Here is a 17,093-nt window from a genome sequence, read left to right as displayed (position 1 = left end):
ATTAAAAAAATATATACAGCTATATGTATTGCAAAAAGGAGGAAAAATCTGTACAGAAGAATGCAGAAACACACATAGTATTTTTGTATTTTCTCTATTAGTGCTCAATAGCCTTAGAGAAATGGTTCAACTCACTAAAAATTATGTCTGTGTGTGTGACACACCACCACCACCGGTAATTAGCAGGTTATTTAGGCACTGCAGAGTAGCTTAATGATACAATTTAAACCTATATTGGATGCAATTGAAAGAATACAGTTTTACAGTTGAAGAACCGATTTAAAAGTTGTATTTGAGTTCAAGCACAATTGCAGGCACAGAACCAGGAACCCACTATCAGATATGGCCACAGACACTGTTACTTCCTGTTTGCTCCAATGCAGCTCTCAGCACTCAGCACTTCTGCAGAGCTGAAAACACAGTAGTATCCATGCACTCTCTTGTACGTGATCCATGGCTAATTTCATGTGCAAAACTCAAATCACTAAGGCCATTTCTACCATGAAAAGAAGCAAAGGTCTATAGCCTTATCACAGCTAACACTGCCATAGCTGCATACAATTTTTTGATTAGATGGGTTACATGATGCTAGCCATGCTGACAGACATCATAATGCAAAGCTAAGAGAAGTGTTTCATCTAATAAAAGCCAGTAGTAGATCTAAGGGTTTTGGAAATCAGACTGAAGAGGTGTGGGGAAAAGTGCAGATCAGGTTTGCTGGTAAAGCAAGATATACAAAGTGCAAACAGTACTGATACTACACTCACAAGAACCAAATTCTGCAAAGGCTACATATATAGGGAAGTAAATGACTTGTGGAAAGAACATACATTCTTTGATGAGAAAAGATTACTTTTCTTAGCTGTAGAAGTGATTTAAGTCTGGCAGTTAAACAAATTAACTTCCCTCAGAGCTTGAATAGTACATTAACTGCTTTATGTTCAGTTATTAGACTTAAGAGTTGAGAATTGATAGATTTCCTTATTCAATTCCTTTCACTTTCAATTCTGATCGAACACGCTGCAGATAAGTAGAATCCGGGTAACCAAACCTAGGAGAAGAAGAGAATAGTTTGGGCTATTTCTGCAATGAAGCACTTGACAATTTCTACAGAACCATCTCATCAAAATATTTTTAGAAATCTCTTTACAAATTTTATGCATTCTTGCCCTAGAGAGAAAACAGACCCATACTGCCAGTCACAGAAGTAATACAGACAGCTTAAAGCTACAAACTTAAGGAGCTGCTACATTCTGTTGTTCAAATTGACACTACAAACTTGAAAGCTGCCTTGAGTCTCACTTCAAAATGACAGGGTGTTTGGGTATACATCTTTTTAAAAAGAAAATCAGACCTGAAGCATATTCAAGTCAGCATTCAAATCAGAAACATAATGGCACCTCTGGACTTGAAGTAGTGCAGCACCAGAACTGCATACAAAGCAAGTGATAAACAATAAAGAGAATTTGCACAGAGTGGAGGATAAAGTAAAACTGATACTTTTTGCTCTTTTTGACCCTAACACAGTCAGGAGGATCTAGACACAAGCCTTTAGAGCTTGCAGGACATCACCTGCCCCTTAGAAGCTGCAACAAGCTTGGAAGGACTGGTCCAAGACTCCCTGTTGTCTCTGCTGCAGGCAGCTCACACTAAGTACTGGCGGTTGCTCCTTTCATTTAAGTGCAGCAAGTCTTCAAGAAATGCTGGATAGGGCTGTCATCTACTCAGAATATCCTCTGACAGCTTCAATGGCCAAAATGGGGTAACCTTTTTTTATGGATAGGGTTGGCACTGTGTCCTGTGCCCTGACCCACTAGGTGCTGCACAACTCATGGTTCCTAGCATCTAGAAGGGCATGACCATATCTGTACTACAATCTCACTTCCTGCTGTTAGATCTGTTAAGCAGAATTTCAAATCATGTTTTACAAAGTCTGAGTGACATCTTTACCAGGATCATAATGGACCAGCACCTCCTGGTGCAGAACAGCAGGTAACAGCAGAGGCATAGAGGAGTCCAGCCTTAGGTATCATCAAGAGCTTGTTGTCCTGTATATTCTAATCAAAGCAGTTATTAACTAACTTAAAACTCATTGGTGAATGAGTAGCCTGAAAGGCAGCAGAACATTAAGCTCATCCTTGTTACAACTCTCCAAATAGGTGATTAACATCTGGATCCATAGGGCATTCCACAATCACTCTGTTAGTGACAAAATCTCAAAGCTCTAAATGTGGAAAATATTCAAGGCAGCCTTCCTGACACATCTGAGTAGCAACAATATTGCATAAAGAGAAGAGTACTTACTGGGTAGGTCCTCCCTTTATGGCAGTTTTGTGGTGAATATCATTCCATATGATAACACTTTGTTCACCAGTAGTATGTGACTGCCCCACTGTGAAAATCAATTTTTGGTTAAAGGCCCTTCTAAGGAGCTGCAGAATTTCTCGCCCCTCCTCATTGTTAGGTAAATACGCTGTTCGGTGAACTGGCCCATAACGCTGCCCTGGGTTTGGATGGCTGCTCTGTTTTGTAGAAAAACAAAACAAAAACACAGTGTACATCCTAAATCATACAGAAAAATGTAGCATGACTGATATTTGATTCTGAGTTTTTTTCTCTTTATATACTTTCTTTCATGCAAATTTCATTCGGACTTTTTTGCCATCGTTCATGCATCCATTGTTTTTTTTAAATTTGTTTTTCCAACTTTTCTCTTGTAAATGCATGATGCTACACCCATGAATTTTTAGTTTACTCCATTCTCAGTCCTGGACAACAACCCAAGTACATAACATAAGGAGCTCTGTCACCTGGAAAGCTCTCACCAAGCCAGCCCACTATTTATTTTTGTCCATTGGCATCCACAGCATAGAGAATGCTCCAGAAATGCTCATTATACTCCCAAAACTTTGTTTATATGATATCACTACATAGATTTCAGTTCAGTTATTCCCAATGTACAAATTAAAGACAGGTATCTCTGTCCTGGTGCATATAAAATGGAGGCTGACCATCTTATCATTTCATTCCTACTGTATCTACTTAATTGCAGCCAAAAATATTGAATTAAATACTTGCAGATTTGTACAAAACAAAAGTTTTGTCTGAACATGCATTAAAATAATGGGAAAATCATTAATTTTATATTCAATATTGGTTTTCTTGTGGGAAAAATATCTTTAAGAAATATTTAAGTATACTTACAGTTTGAATACCACCCTTCATAGCATAGTCAATTTGAATAGTGTCACAATTGGGATAACCAGGAAGAGAGAAACTGATTGTTTTAGTTGACATTGTTCCCTCTGGTTGGTTTCCTATCAGGACTCCACAGACGGTATTACAAACAGGACAAACTTGTTTGTAAGTCATGGCTTTGTCAATGCAAATTTTGCAAAATGCATGTTTGCACTTTTCTAGTATTTGTTTATTTTCAATTCTGTCCCTGCAAATAGGACATTCATCTTCTTCCTTTTCTTCTGTCTTTGCCTGAGTCTGTCCTCCAGTAGAAAGACTGTTCTTTCGCCTAACAATGGACTTCTTAGATGCTCCTGTAGCTTCTTGAGAGCTGAGGTCAGAGGACATTGGTGCCCTATTTTTCGTTTGTGTTGAGTCTTCAATGTTAAAACCCTTCATGTACTTTTCAGCAGCATAAAGACTGTCTGGTAAGCCTCTTATGATTAACTTGTCTTCATTCTTCTTAAGTTGTACATTAAAATCTTCAAATTTCTTAGCATTAAGTAGTTTATTTAAAGTTTTCTTCTGATCTTCTGAAAGCTTCATGCTTTTTTCTCTTAACATTGCAGAGGCACTCTGAAATGCACTGATGAAACTTTCAGTAGCATGTGATGACATATCAGAAGTTTTGGGTTTAGGCCTAAATATTATAACCTTCTGGCCATATGAATTCTCTTTTATTTCTACCAGTGTATCAAATTTGTCATTTATGTTTTCAATTTCTTTGGTTAATATGGTTTCCAACAATTTAAACATAGAAGCATCAACTTCAATTCCATTCCTGTATTTGTAGCATTCAGATGATATTTTCATATCAGCTTGGCAGTTCTCATCTTCCTCTGCTAGAAATTTTTTGGCAACTAAAATCTCACTCCCTGGACCACGGAGTAGCAAGTAATTCCCTTCCTCTTTAGCAAGAAGATTTCTAAACATTTTATTTAATTTCATTATTGTCTCTTTTAATGTGTAACTGTTTGTTATGGGAACTTTTTCCTCTGTCAGATCTTTTGTAGCTCCCTGAAAAATGTTGATAAAAAAATCTCTAGCTGCTTGTAATAATGCAGGACTTTTACCAGAAGATATGTGTATTAATGTGTTATTCTCATCATGATCTTTAGTTGTTATACACACTCCAAACCTTTTGTGTAGCTCTTTGATTTCTTCTTTGCAGGTATGACTAAAATACTCATAGAGAGCTGTCCCAACAATCAACTCATCCATTTCTTCAGTATCCAGGCCAATCTTATCTTCCAAACCATTCTCACATTTAGAATGTGAAAAATCATGGTTTGGGTCTTTGCCTGCAAGGATATCCTCAAAGTAGTGATAAGCTTTTTCAATATCTGTAAAATCTCCTGTCAATTTCTCAGAGCCATCCATGGCAGGGTTTCCTTCTCTCTTTAAGTTTGGACATATAATGGCAATTTTCTCCCTTTGGTCTTCAGTGAACATACTGGTATTCAAAGTAGCAGATACTGTAAGAAATATCTAAAGAAAAGACAAGAATACATCAACATTAGTTTTCTCTAAGGTTCTCTGCCTGCTACTTCTGTATTTTCAGCAAGGAGAAGCTCTGTCCACCCCAGTAGTGCCAGACCACTACAAACAAGTTTGCACACGGTATTTCTTTATGTTGTGTACACTAACAATACAAGCAGGTGAGTAACACAAACTGCTTCTAAGTCAGCAGCAAAAATGAAATGTCTTAATGTCACCAGCATTGCAGGAGGAAGGACAATAACTCTGCTACTTAGGCTGAGACTGTGACCAGCACTCTCTGCTCCCAACCTCTGACAGCAGGATTAGCGTAACTAAAGGCAGGCAACCTCTGCAGCTGAGCTCACTGTGTGTTAGGCCCTTTTCCCATCATTACCAGGCCCTAAAAGTCCTGCATACCAAGTAGACAAAGCAAACAGATTTTTATTTTCCTCCCCTATCATCTTCAAGGTTTCTGGGCATCAGGCTAATTGGTGCCCTCCTTACTGGCCTTGAAGGTCCCAGCTACCCTGCCAACCAGCTGCTGTTGACCCTATCACAGAGCAGGCAGGTTTAATGGCACTGCCTACAAGATCAACCAGTTACAAGTCCTAACTGGGAATTCACACCGAAGTTGTGGCTGGTCAGTGAAACCCATGGGACCCCTTGGTGTCCAGGGAGACTTCCACTGCCCTCTGCTTCCTTTGAGGACTGACTGGATGACCCATATGCTTTTATGTGTTTTCAAGTCTAGATTGTGATTGTTCTATCAATACAGCAACCCAAGTATTAAGATTTGACATGATTTGCAGAGGGTCCATGTGACTAGAAACCATAAGCTAAGCTGTGCTATCAAATATCAAACACAGTGCTACACTACTTATAAAACTGTCCTACACTGATTCTGTTTGTAGAAATCCTGTGGTATTCTGAGCATTAACTCTATGCTACGCTAATGATAAACTCTTTTTAAAAAGCAAAAAACTTTAATTGTAATGACATCTTAGTGCCACCATTATTTTGCCAAGGATCCCCAAAAGAATCTATTTGTCCACTTAGAGCCAGGTTACACAGACACAACATGTTTTAACATGACCTATAAGTTATATTTCATTGATCTTATTAATATTAGACTATATAATTTTCACTTATTATCTTTCTTTAAAACTTTCCCAGAAGTCATGCTTTAATAACTCCAAGGGTTAGGGCAGAAAGCAAGATTCTGAAAAATAGTAACATACATGTTCACGTCTCTATTTTATACAGACAGGAGGATAGGGAAATTTGCAGTATAGATGCCAGGTAAATGCTATGTTAGCACATGCTATACCTCAAAAGCTACATCTATGTTACCATGCAAAACAGGGTATAAAACCCTCTGAGCCAGATATCAGCATCTTGGTAGAGCCGTATCCACACCATGTAGCCCTACCCCTTGTCCCTAAACACAGCTGATCTTTTCTGTGTAACTTTTAGTTCAAAGTGTCTAAAATCATACTTGTGGTGCTACATCACATCACAGCAGACTTTTTTAATGCTGAAGTAAGGGAGGGAGATAATTAGGGTTGCCTCAAGGTGCAAACGATGGAAGAGCGTTAGAGGTCTGTGTAGGTGGAAAGATCAAATCTCATACAATTCTTCTACACTTTGGGAGCAGCCCTTGATGCATACTACCCCCTGAAACCTGCCAGAGTGCTGCTTTGGGGAACAGTGGTCGGCATCTGGCAGAGTCAGGCTGGAAAAATGCTGCCTGTATGACGTGTAGATTGACCTCTGGTCTGTTCTCAAATGTCACTCCTGGACCCCATTTTATTAAGATCACATAACTGACATTTTTTTGGCACAAAATATTAAAGTGCAACATAGAGGACTCATGGAACTACAAGCAGGGCAGTTGTGACAAGCTCTTCCTGATGTACCTTTTTGGTAAGGTCTTCCTTTATTGTGGCCCCAAAGCCACCGTTGTTCCGCTGTTCCCGCTGGGGCAGGGAAGGGCTGGCAGCGACGCTGTAGTTGACAGAGGCCTGCGCTGTAAGCTGGTTCTTGCCCGAGTCCCCTTCTCCAGGCAGGATGACTATCTCCAGGCATTCTGTACCCAAATCCAAGGTGTGTTTTGTGCGGGATTCCACACTCTTCCTATCTGTGGTAATTTTAAAATGACAGAATCACAGAACTGTTATGGCTGGAAGGAGTATCTGGACATCATCCCGCCCAATCCCAGTTCCAAGGCAGGGTCACCTGGAACGTCTCCAGAGACGGAGACTCCACGGCCTTCCTGAGTGGCCTGTTCCACTGCTCTGCCACCCTCGATGTAAAGAAATTCTTCCTCATGCTAACGTGAAACGTCTTGTGTTTTATTTTATGCCCCCTGCTCCTTCTGTCACTGGCTACCACTGGCACGCTTTTGAGACATTTATATGCATCAATGAGATCCCGAATGAATTTGGACAAAGGCAAATAATGCTGATAAAGTTACCCGAAAACGTGATAGTTACCAGGGGCCCCGGAGCCGCCCTGCCCCGGGACTCTAAGTGGTGCCTCGGCGGCCATTTCCAGTCCCCTCACAGCCGTCCCCACTCCCGTCCCATACCTTGCTCGTTCAAGAAGTGCACCCAGTAGGTGTTGGGCTTGGGGCCCGGGCGCACGTTGCACTCGCCACCCCCCGACCGCTTTCTCGACTGGAAGTATGCCTGGAGCTTGAGGTTCGCCTTCTCGCCGGAGGCGGGCGCAGGCTTGAGCCCCACCAGCAGTGGCGGCGCCGCCGCCATCATCCACCGCTCGCTTTCGCTTTCGCTTCCCGCTCCGCCGCCCGCTTTCGTTTTCGTTCCCCGCTCCGCCCGCGGTTCCCGCTTCAGCTCCGAGCGCTGAGGATCCGCCCCGCCCGGCTCATGGGGGTCGTTCAGGTAGCGGAGCGGGGCAGGGGGCGCAGGGGGTCCGGGGCGGCGGCTGCCTCAGGGGCTCTGGGTGCGGCGGGAACTCCCGGCGGGGCTGAGGGGAGCACAACAGTCCCATCGTCTGGCTTGGCGCTCGGGAATGACTCTTCCCGGCCTCTCGCTCCTGCAACTTCGCCGGAGCCAGAGGAATCTGTGGGTAACTTCACCCGCAGAGCTCTCGCAGCTCCGAGCAACATTTTAAAAACTAGAAAACTTCATACAGATGTTTGAAAAGCTGGTATTGCCGGTTTGATTTGCTACAGAATCTCTCCTGTAGGAAGGCAGCCCACGTTTGTTGCTAACATTTACTTTCTCTTTTCCTTTTTTTCTCTTTTTATTACAATAGAGTTACGTTTCAGATTTCTTCAGATGGAAGCCCGCTTTAGGTAAGCCCCTCATTTAGCCGTCTGCTAAGTGTGTACTTGTATGTAAGCTGAAAACTGCCAACTACAGCCAGCAAACTGGAAAACAAAAGCCAAAAGCAACCTGAAATTCATAATTAATATGAAATAGACATGGTTATGAATCAACATTATTATTAATTAGTTCAACAGGACTTGCTTGTGTTTCTCTTTTGAAAGATCTCAGAAGTGTTTTAATGAGTCAGCATAGATACTTTATAAGTGCAAAAAGTCAGACTTTTTACGAGCTGGAAGCATACCCTGGAGGAAAGTTCATAAAACTCATACTTTTAAATTGATTCAAACTAATTAACATAACTGCTGCATTGTAGTACTGCTGACATCTGCCAGGAGAGGGCTGTACAGCCATAATAATAATGTAAAATCTGTTCCTTAAAAGAAGTGGTTTAAAAAGACTTTCTGAGTTCATACAATGTTCCATAAAAGAAAGAACTTGCTTGTGAACTTTTAAGTACAGACCAAATGAGAGTCACAGAATTAAAACTCAGTATAAGGTCTCTCTGTGGCACAGTTAAATTATCCTGAGTTCTGAACCTCTGAAAAGGGGAGAGAAAAGATTAGAGTGAGGAAAAAATATTGTTTAGCAATGACAGTAGGATAAAATTGAGAGCTAGAAACCACACTTCTAGATAAAAATAAATATTTTGATAGTAATTCCTTCTATTTCACTTTATATTCTGTATCCTAGGGTCAAGCATGGTAATGGATGAGTTCAATTTGATGATCCCCATCAGTAAAGATGCCTATGAAGCTCTTAAGAGAAGAGAGAACTGTCTAAATATTCTCGTTTCCAAAAAGTTTGCTTGTACGTTGGCCTTCAGAAAAGGAACAAAATGCACTGTTGAAGTATACAGGAAAAAAGTAAAGTCAGGCATTGACATCTGTGTTTATAAGGATGATCTCACAAGACACAAGGTTGATGCTGTGGTGAATGCAGCCAATGAGTATCTTGAACATGGAGCAGGTCTTGCTCTTGCCCTTGTAAAAACTGGAGGGCCAGAAATACAAGAGCAAAGCAATCTTTATATTCAAAGGTATGGAAGAGTCCAAGTTGGCAACATAGCAGTGACAGGTGCAGGGATGCTTCCTTGTAAGGAAATTATTCATGCAGTTGGTCCAAGGTGGAATCCTCATGAAAAAGAAAGATGTTGTTACGTACTTCAGGGAGCTATTTTGAATGTTCTGCGTTATGTTAGTGCTCCAGGAAAAGCTTTAAAGTCTGTGGCTATCCCAGCAGTGAGTTCAGGTGTCTATGCCTTCCCAGTTGATTTGTGTTCTCAAGTGATAGTAATGGCTGTAAAGGAATTTGTTGAGGCAAGTTCACCAAGCTGTCTCAGGGAGATCCGCCTGGTGAACATTGATGAGTCCACAGTTGCAGAAATAAAGAAGGCCTGTGAAAAGTTTCTGGGTGATACCAATTCACTTGAAGACACTGTGTCAGCTTCACCAAGCCAGTTTCCAACTCACCTCAAACATGGAAATGTTCGCATGCGCATCATTAAACAATACCCTAAAAATCTGAAGGTAAGTCTGTCCTGTAATTTGTGGAACATGGTGTTGCCTTCAAGTCTTTGTGGGATTTGGAGCCCAAGATTTCAGAACACATTTTGTGTCAGTCCACTAAATGATTTTCATCTCAGTTTGATGAGAATTTACACATGGCGATTAAATCATAGTAGCAAGGAGTTGGTTTTTGTCCAGAAGGGTATTGAACTTTAGAATGTTTTATTTAATTTTTGTGTACATGCTGTTATAATAGGAAGAAGCTAAAGATTGAATGATTTAATAATACATCTCCATGTGAAGGTTTATCTTCATATTCTTATTTTATTCTTATTCTTATCTTCTTTAGAATTCACATTTTATCATGTGCTCCATGAAGTGTTCTCTTATTTTCTGCCTTTCTTTTTTCTTCTTGTTATTTATGTTCTCATAACTCCATTACTGGAATTATTCAGCAAACACTGAAACAGCAGAAAATAACTTACACAGATGATATGCACCTTACCTTTACATAGGGCATTACTTAAATTGATTAACTTTTTAGCTAGAAAATCTGATGCAAAATATATGACCTCAGTCACAGGAATTCAACAGAGCTCTTAGACTGCAAATACATCACAGGAATGACATTTATTTTTAGCAAATACTATATCCTAAAAAAAGAAATGTGTTTTTATTTTAAAGAGGTATCATAATTGAAAAGGAAGTTTGGGGTTTTTTTAGGGTATAAGCAAAGGATCACAAAGTTGACCTTGCAGGGAATTTTATTAACCAAGTCTAGAGCACTGAAAGATGCACATGCTCTCAAGGCCATGAGGAAAGCATGTTCTTATGTCTTTAGATAATATTCAACAATTAAGGTTAGAACAATTTCTGCTGTTATCAGCATTGTGTAAACAAGTTTTTTGTGTTTTCCATATTTGAAATACAGGGCACCTACTATGGGAATCTGCTTTTTCCACTGGGTATTGGAAACAATCATAACTTTGCAGTTCCCTTATGTGTACTGGCACCACTAATTTGGTGATGTGTCTTGCTACCCTAAGGCTGGGATGACAGCCATATCCATTGTTCTCTCCTGCTGATAATTGGCACGTGGGTCACTTAGACAGTGAGAGTAATAATTCTATTCAATACACTCTTGATGACTGGAACAGCTTTGTGCATGCTCTTGGTTTCTGAACTGCCGCTGCAAGGTGTGTAATTTGATGTATTCTAGTGCTGTAGTAGTAAGTAGTAGGAAAATTCAAGCAGCTGATCTGTGGAAGTCAGGCCTTTGTACAGGAATTGTAGTTAGAAAAAATGTTCTCTCTAATAGCAAATCTTGCACATAATTAGTTTGAAGTACATTGAAATTTGCACTCTTTCCTTGCAGAATACAGCTATTGTTAATCCCCTGAATGCAAGGGGTGAGCCTTTCTCTCAATCTTCAAGACAACTGCTGGAAAAAGAGAGTCCAGCTTTTTGGAAGGAACTTCAGTATCATTTTAGACATCCAACACGTTCTAAGGAGCCCAGAGTAACCAGAAGGCACGAGCTGCCCTCTACATTTGTACTGCACATGGCATTGCAATGCCAGCATCCGGTGTTACAGTGTGAGGTGATGATTGCTTACTTTGGATTTTAATGGATATTCATGTTGGGTGATGTGAGGACTGAAAGATTTTGTTTTTCCTGCAGGAATTGAAGGATGCAGTGAAAAGATGCCTGGATCACTTTCAGGACATCTCATCTCCCTCAGTTTCTTTTCCAGTAAATTGGTCACCAGCGCTGCCTGTTGACATAGTGGCAGAGACCATGATTGAAGCAGTTTTAAATTTTTCCAGAGCATATCCTATGAAGAAGAGAGAAGTGCAGATTGTCGTTTGCCCAGATGACCCTGATGCCTATGGGGTACCAAATTTGTTGTTAACTACCCATAAGGAAAACACAAAACTGGAAAAATATTTCCATAGATGACTAAAAATGAAGATAGTCTGTTCTGTGCTAATAGCAATTGTGAGCAGCAGGTCTCTTTATGAAAATACTCTCATTAATAGATACTCAATCTTTGCAAATACTTACTTTCTCTTCACTAAACTAGAAGTCTTCAGCCTGTAGTCTGATAAAAAGGGGAGAGAACTTTAAAATTCTCATGTCTGTCAGTGAATGTATAAGAAAGAGTCTACTCTTAACTTATTAAGGAACAAATAATCCTCCTCAGGAAATATTTTCAGTCAGTTTTGGTTTCTTGTATGGAGCTCCTAAGGCAAAATACTATCAACAGATTATATGAGCTAACAGAAGGATTTCAAGCAGACAGGAAGGAGAATAATCAGGATTTTAAAACTGAGTAAGGATGCATCATCATTAAACTGCAAGTAATGAACACCTTTACCTTATGTAATTGCATGAGATATGCCACAACCACAAGGAGTTGGTAAAGGTGCCATTCAGTGTGTAAGGTGTGTTTCCTTAGGAGATGCAGAAGAACAGGAATGCATTTGATACTGTAAGGAATAACATTTTGGGAAAAGCTGACAAATGCCAACAATTTCACAATCGGGTGGGGGTGTAAATCGCTTGTCTATCAGAGTTTTGAAGAAATTATTTGCATATTTGATAAGAGATTGCAAACTGCTCCTAAACTTTTATCTTTCAAGGTTGTCCTGAGAAAATTTTATTCAGCAAAATGCAAACTGGAAAACAGAAGTGATCCTTTGAGTAAGTAATGAACAGAAGGGGTGTTTCCAGTAAATGAATACTCCCAATTTGAGAATCTGTAATCACATTCTTTTAAAATTGGGAACTTGGTATTTACACATGTGTCTTGGGAAGAGGAGGAAGCAAAAACTTGTGAGCACTTTGTATTTTTACATTTATAGGAATGCAACTGCACAGTCCCTGTTAAGACTTAAAACACATTGTCATTGCCCAACTTGTTGGAAGTCATTTAGTGAAAGGCAGATAAATTCTCCATATGTGTGTGTGTGTCCTGGAAAACTTAATTCCTTGTAGCTAATCTCTTTTTTGAGCATACCAGAAGAGTAGTGTGTTTCTTGCACTGTACAGCTGGGGTTACAAGTAGGAGTTCGTGTCAGCCCTTGAAAGCTCTTCACTCTTCCAATGCACTTGTATTAAAGAAAGTGTATCTTCCAGGTACAGAGTCAGGCAGTCAGACTGCAAGCAGTGAACCCGTGATTGAACTTAGAGGGAGCACACCCACAGCGCTGGAAGCAGCAGAATCATGGCTCCAAAATGTAATGCAAATTCAGGAAAGTCGCTATGCTGTTATTGAAAACAACTACATTTTTTGCCTTGGTAAAGAGGAATTTGCAGAACTCTCTCGAGTGCAGCCTTCTAGTGTGTGTGTATCAGAAGAAGTGAGAGATGGACAAGCAAGACTGAAATTTCAGGGCCCTCCTGATGTTTTGATTGATACAGTGCTTGCAACTGAAGAATTACTGCTTCGTGTGCAAGAGAAGACTATAGCTGAACAAGAGAAACTGCTCTACTTAATGTGTATGTAAAGTAAATGGTGCCTAAACACTAATTAAGTAAATAAGTGCCTAAACAAAGTCAAGTATGAAGCAACATATATCTCTGTATTTCTGAGGGTGGACAGGTATGCATTCAGTTCACACACACATACTGAGTATTGCTTTAATTACTGATATCCCTGTACTTTTATCATGTGAGCCCCTGGAAGACTATTTGTTAGCTGTGGTCACTCACTTGGCAGTTTTCCCTGTTGGGCACAGTTTATACAAGAGCTGGCCATGATGTATATGCAGCTGTAGTGGAGTCTTCTCCAGGGTACCTTCACTTTAAAGTCTGGCCACTGGAGATTTACAAAATTTGCACTTAATTAACACACACCTTTGCTGAGCTTTTGCTGGCTACATCTGGTCCCACTGTAGAGTCCTTGGCTGTCATGAACAACTGATACAACTAGTAGCATTACAGAAAGCTACTGAGTGATCAGTTTTAATTCATGTTTGGATAATCGTTCAGTATAGATACCTTTATGTGAAAGCTCAGATGTGGAGAGGTGTAATGGAGAATATAAATTGCTTTCCTTTGGTTTCTCCTCTCCCTGGTTTCTTTATAATAAATGCAGAAAAATAGAATATATTTATATACATTTATATATGTATATTAGTCCCTCTCAATTTTAGCCTCTGACATTACTTCAGAGAACACTTAAAATTCTTTGTTCTTAACTAAACTATCAACCAAAGTAGTGGATCTGCCTCCCTTGCCTTTGGTTCAGACATTACAATAGATGAAAATTTTACTCCCTTATTCATATCCAGGCCAACCAGAAGCAGACCAGCTTTCAGAAGAAGACTTTCACAAGACAAGTACCACTGACTACATCCAGATTTCACCAGTAGAATGTCACCTCCAGGAGTTTAAAGACAGACAGAAAGAGTTTGAAAAAGCTGGACTTCGTATTCTCAGGGTAAAGAGGATATTAGTGGAAAAACTGAATCTCGGCTCACATATTTGAACTAACATATTTCACCTAAGCTTAAAAAATTCAGATGAACTATTTCAATGCATTGTCTTTAAAAATTAAGATCAAATCAACCTCATCCTTAAAACAGATCATCTTTAATCCTAATGAATAGTATTTTAAACATAATGCAAATAATCACTCAAAAAGTGATTAAATTCTGAGAAGTGTTTTTAATTGTACTGTATGTTCTCCCTTGTACTTCATGCTTCAAATGCCCCTTTATAGGACTCTAGATAAATATGAGATTGATATGGTAAATTAAGTACAGCATTCCAGGACACTAAGTCAGTGTCTGTTTTCTTTTTGTGAGCTTGACACCAAAAATTACCACTTGAGTTTGCCTGATTATGTGTTAAAGCTGGAATCATACTTGGGTATCACTGCTTTACTAAACAGGCAGTGGACTCAATCTCTTCAGCACAACTCTGGAACAGTACTGGAAGTCAGTACACCAGGAAATATTCCCAGTGATTTCAATGGGAGGCACGGGATAGTGGTATGGTTCTTTTCTTTGGATCAGTTGCACACTTCAGATACTTTGTCCACTATGTGGTCAATGCATACAGGCTAAAGCAAAGGTTCTTGCACTGAACAACATAGCCTGAATAAAAGCATTTACGGATTTTGCAACTGTCTCCATCTGCTTATGCTACTCTGCTATGTTACAGATTGAAAAGTTACATAATCCACTTCTATCTGCTGCATTCCAACGAATGAAAACAAAGGTAGATGGTAGCTCCAAGACAACTCACAAGTTGTACCAGGATGTTCCTGCCGAGTTCTGTTGCTCAGTTTGCCAAACTGGATTTCACAGGATGTATTCTCCACCAAAAGGTAATGACTTGCTTTGGCATCTTTAATCAAAATGAACAGTGACTGACTACTAAACTCAGGTTAAAATTAGAAAAAATGGCATTCCTAAATAAGAACTGTTTCTTGTATTTAGATTTGTATGAGCTTACTTTATTATATACAGTAAGGTTTCCCTTCCTGATACTTTAGAGCCAGCAATGCTCTAGGAAAATAAGCCTGAATTCAAGCCTAGCCCAAACACTGAATTATTAGTATACACATAATTTCATGTCAAAGTTTTATTTTGTTGCATCACTGTAAAGAAAGTCAGTGTCCTTGTGTAGCTGCTGCAAACATGCATTCAGCAGCTTGGTGCTCTAAAGCATGTGGAAGGGCATCACAGAACACTGAGGATGGAAGGGGATTCTGAGGATCATTCACCTGAGACCCCTGTTCAGATCAGGTGTAGTCAGAGACAGCAGGTAATCTCATTGCTTGGGCTGCCATTTGGAGTAAGGTACACTTGGAGAAAGTTGTGAATCCATGAAATATTGTAGCAGACAATGTAGTAGCCATATGCTTTCAGAAAGGGAAAGAATAAGCATTTAGTGCTTCATCCTGAAGTGTGTGATATTTTGCATGTCAATTGCAGAATGGGATTTCAAGCAATAAACTGTTCAAAAAGTGGAGATTTGCCTTTCTTTGTCTATGCAATCTACATGGCACATTTACACACTTTAAAAGCAATAAGATGGTCTAATTTCTTTACACTTTTACATTTGATACTGTAACAGCACTTCATGTGACATTTTTCATATAAATCTCAAAGCTTTTTTTTGTAGTTTGCATTATTAAGATCTTGCTGCCTTTGTTGTTTATCAGAGTCCTTCATACATGATGGCTGAAGTGTGAGTCATATATTTATTTTATATAAATCCTTTAGACCTTGATTATCAGCTAATCCAGATGATTCAATCACTGGATTAGCAGGTAAATCTGAACAGTTATCACTGGAGTAGCAGTTAAATCTGAACAGTTATCACTGGAGTAGCAGTTAATTGGAATGGCCATCAGCTGTCATTGCTCGTGGTTTCAGTGGGAGGTCAGTGCAAGCATCAGAGCCACTCCATGCAAATTACCTTCCAAAAGGATGGCAGGCAGTCACATCACTTGTAACTCTGAATCAAGCAGCAGTCTCTTGGAACTATCACCCTGAAAGAACCATCTGCTAAATGCTTTGTCTTCTGAAAACTTTTCTTTCTCTTTCCAGAACAAAAATACGGAGCTGGCATCTACTTTACAACTAACCCAAGGTACCTGAGCAAGGGTAAAGCAACATGGGAAACAGATTGTAAAATATACGTGTTTGAGGCTGATGTAGTAACTGGCTCATGCACTACAGGCCAGCCATCTTGTATTATGCCACCAGCAGTGGAGAGGAATGGCTTTACATTATATGACAGTTTAGTAGATAGTTTACACCGTCCCGAGATCTTTGTAATTTTCAATGGTTTTGCAGCCCTTCCACAGTATTTGCTGACTTGTTCCCCACTGACTAAGAGGTATTTAGCTCCTGGAGGAAGCAAGCAGGATCCTCAGTGGGAATAAAGCAGAATTGTAGCTATGGTGAAGACCCTCTGAGAACAAAATCTAGTGCTTAGATTTAAAGAGGATGCTCTGCTTAGTAGTGTGCTATAGTCAGAGTGCTTCCTGAAAAGTACTCTGAAATATTCATGTACAAAAGAGTTAGTTAATGCCTTAAGGATATTAGGATAAAATTACCGGTGAATGGAAGCAGAAGGGAAAGCATCCCAAAATACAGTGTAACATTTAGCATTAACATTTAACAGACACAGTCATTTACTTTATTTCTTAAAGTGATCGCAGTTTGTGACTATACACTTGATGGTTGTGTAGGCTGTCATTCTTCCACTGCATTTTCTTAATCTGAGATATTGCATGTCAGGGAAACACAAGAAATCTTGGTTGTGCCTTTTGATTCTTAAATTTTCTTTGACTTAAGATGGGAGAATGTAGAAGATGAGAGCTGTTTGCTTCTTAGGGACATGCTGTTATGCATTTATGCAGTTATGCAGTTATATACAGTTATGACAAACATGAGGCAATACTTCATGATTTCTTACAGTGGTTGCTATACTGTTTTTATTACTTACTTCAAGCATTGTAGATACACATATTCAAAATAAAAAGTATGAATGTCACTATCTG

At 39.6% G+C, this 17,093-nt stretch overlaps 2 protein-coding genes across 3 annotated transcripts; one reads left to right on the top strand and one right to left on the bottom strand.

Annotated features, from left to right (window-relative positions):
• Nucleotides 1-78: 78 nt before the first annotated feature.
• Nucleotides 79-7,484, bottom strand: DTX3L (deltex E3 ubiquitin ligase 3L). The gene is made up of 5 exons (XM_005519962.3): nucleotides 7,304-7,484; nucleotides 6,633-6,853; nucleotides 3,205-4,725; nucleotides 2,305-2,522; nucleotides 79-1,051 (listed from the first exon to the last, which is right to left on the bottom strand). Exons 1-5 carry the CDS (start codon nucleotides 7,482-7,484, stop codon nucleotides 982-984), a joined length of 2,211 nt encoding a protein of 736 aa, XP_005520019.2. The 3' UTR covers nucleotides 79-981.
• Nucleotides 7,485-7,494: 10 nt separating this feature from the next.
• On the top strand, nucleotides 7,495-17,086 carry PARP9 (poly(ADP-ribose) polymerase family member 9). Of its 2 annotated transcripts, none has more exons than XM_005519961.3 (10): nucleotides 7,495-7,616; nucleotides 7,993-8,032; nucleotides 8,757-9,592; nucleotides 10,947-11,171; nucleotides 11,252-11,464; nucleotides 12,214-12,274; nucleotides 12,710-13,072; nucleotides 13,867-14,015; nucleotides 14,741-14,906; nucleotides 16,135-17,086. In XM_005519961.3, exons 1-10 carry the CDS (start codon nucleotides 7,602-7,604, stop codon nucleotides 16,470-16,472), a joined length of 2,406 nt encoding a protein of 801 aa, XP_005520018.1. In that variant the 5' UTR covers nucleotides 7,495-7,601; the 3' UTR covers nucleotides 16,473-17,086. The 2 variants fall into 2 exon arrangements, with proteins under 2 accessions (XP_005520018.1, XP_087915425.1); XM_088059299.1 differs by lacking the exon at nucleotides 7,495-7,616 and adding an exon at nucleotides 7,820-7,884.
• Nucleotides 17,087-17,093: the final 7 nt, after the last annotated feature.

This window comes from Pseudopodoces humilis, chromosome 8 (assembly GCF_049639895.1).
Source record: "Pseudopodoces humilis isolate 2021_Gansu_Grassland_sample_001 chromosome 8, ASM4963989v1, whole genome shotgun sequence".
NCBI classification, from domain to species: Eukaryota; Metazoa; Chordata; class Aves; order Passeriformes; family Paridae; genus Pseudopodoces; species Pseudopodoces humilis.
This window is presented reverse-complemented; position numbering and strand designations above follow the sequence as displayed.

What these genes read in the sequence shown, in the direction of transcription:
- DTX3L (XM_005519962.3), bottom strand. Translation starts at nt 7,484, where the DNA reads ATGATGGCGGCGGCGCCGCCACTGCTGGTGGGGCTCAAGCCTGCGCCC. An exon ending in GCACTTCTTGAACGAGCAAG is followed by an intron (nt 6,854 to 7,303) that starts GTATGGGACGGG and finishes AAATTACCACAG; the next exon opens with ATAGGAAGAGTGTGGAATCC. An exon ending in AGGAAGACCTTACCAAAAAG is followed by an intron (nt 4,726 to 6,632) that starts GTACATCAGGAA and finishes TCTTTTCTTTAG; the next exon opens with ATATTTCTTACAGTATCTGC.
- PARP9 (XM_005519961.3), top strand. An exon ending in ATCCGGTGTTACAGTGTGAG is followed by an intron (nt 11,172 to 11,251) that starts GTGATGATTGCT and finishes TTTTTCCTGCAG; the next exon opens with GAATTGAAGGATGCAGTGAA. An exon ending in GATGTATTCTCCACCAAAAG is followed by an intron (nt 14,907 to 16,134) that starts GTAATGACTTGC and finishes TTCTCTTTCCAG; the next exon opens with AACAAAAATACGGAGCTGGC.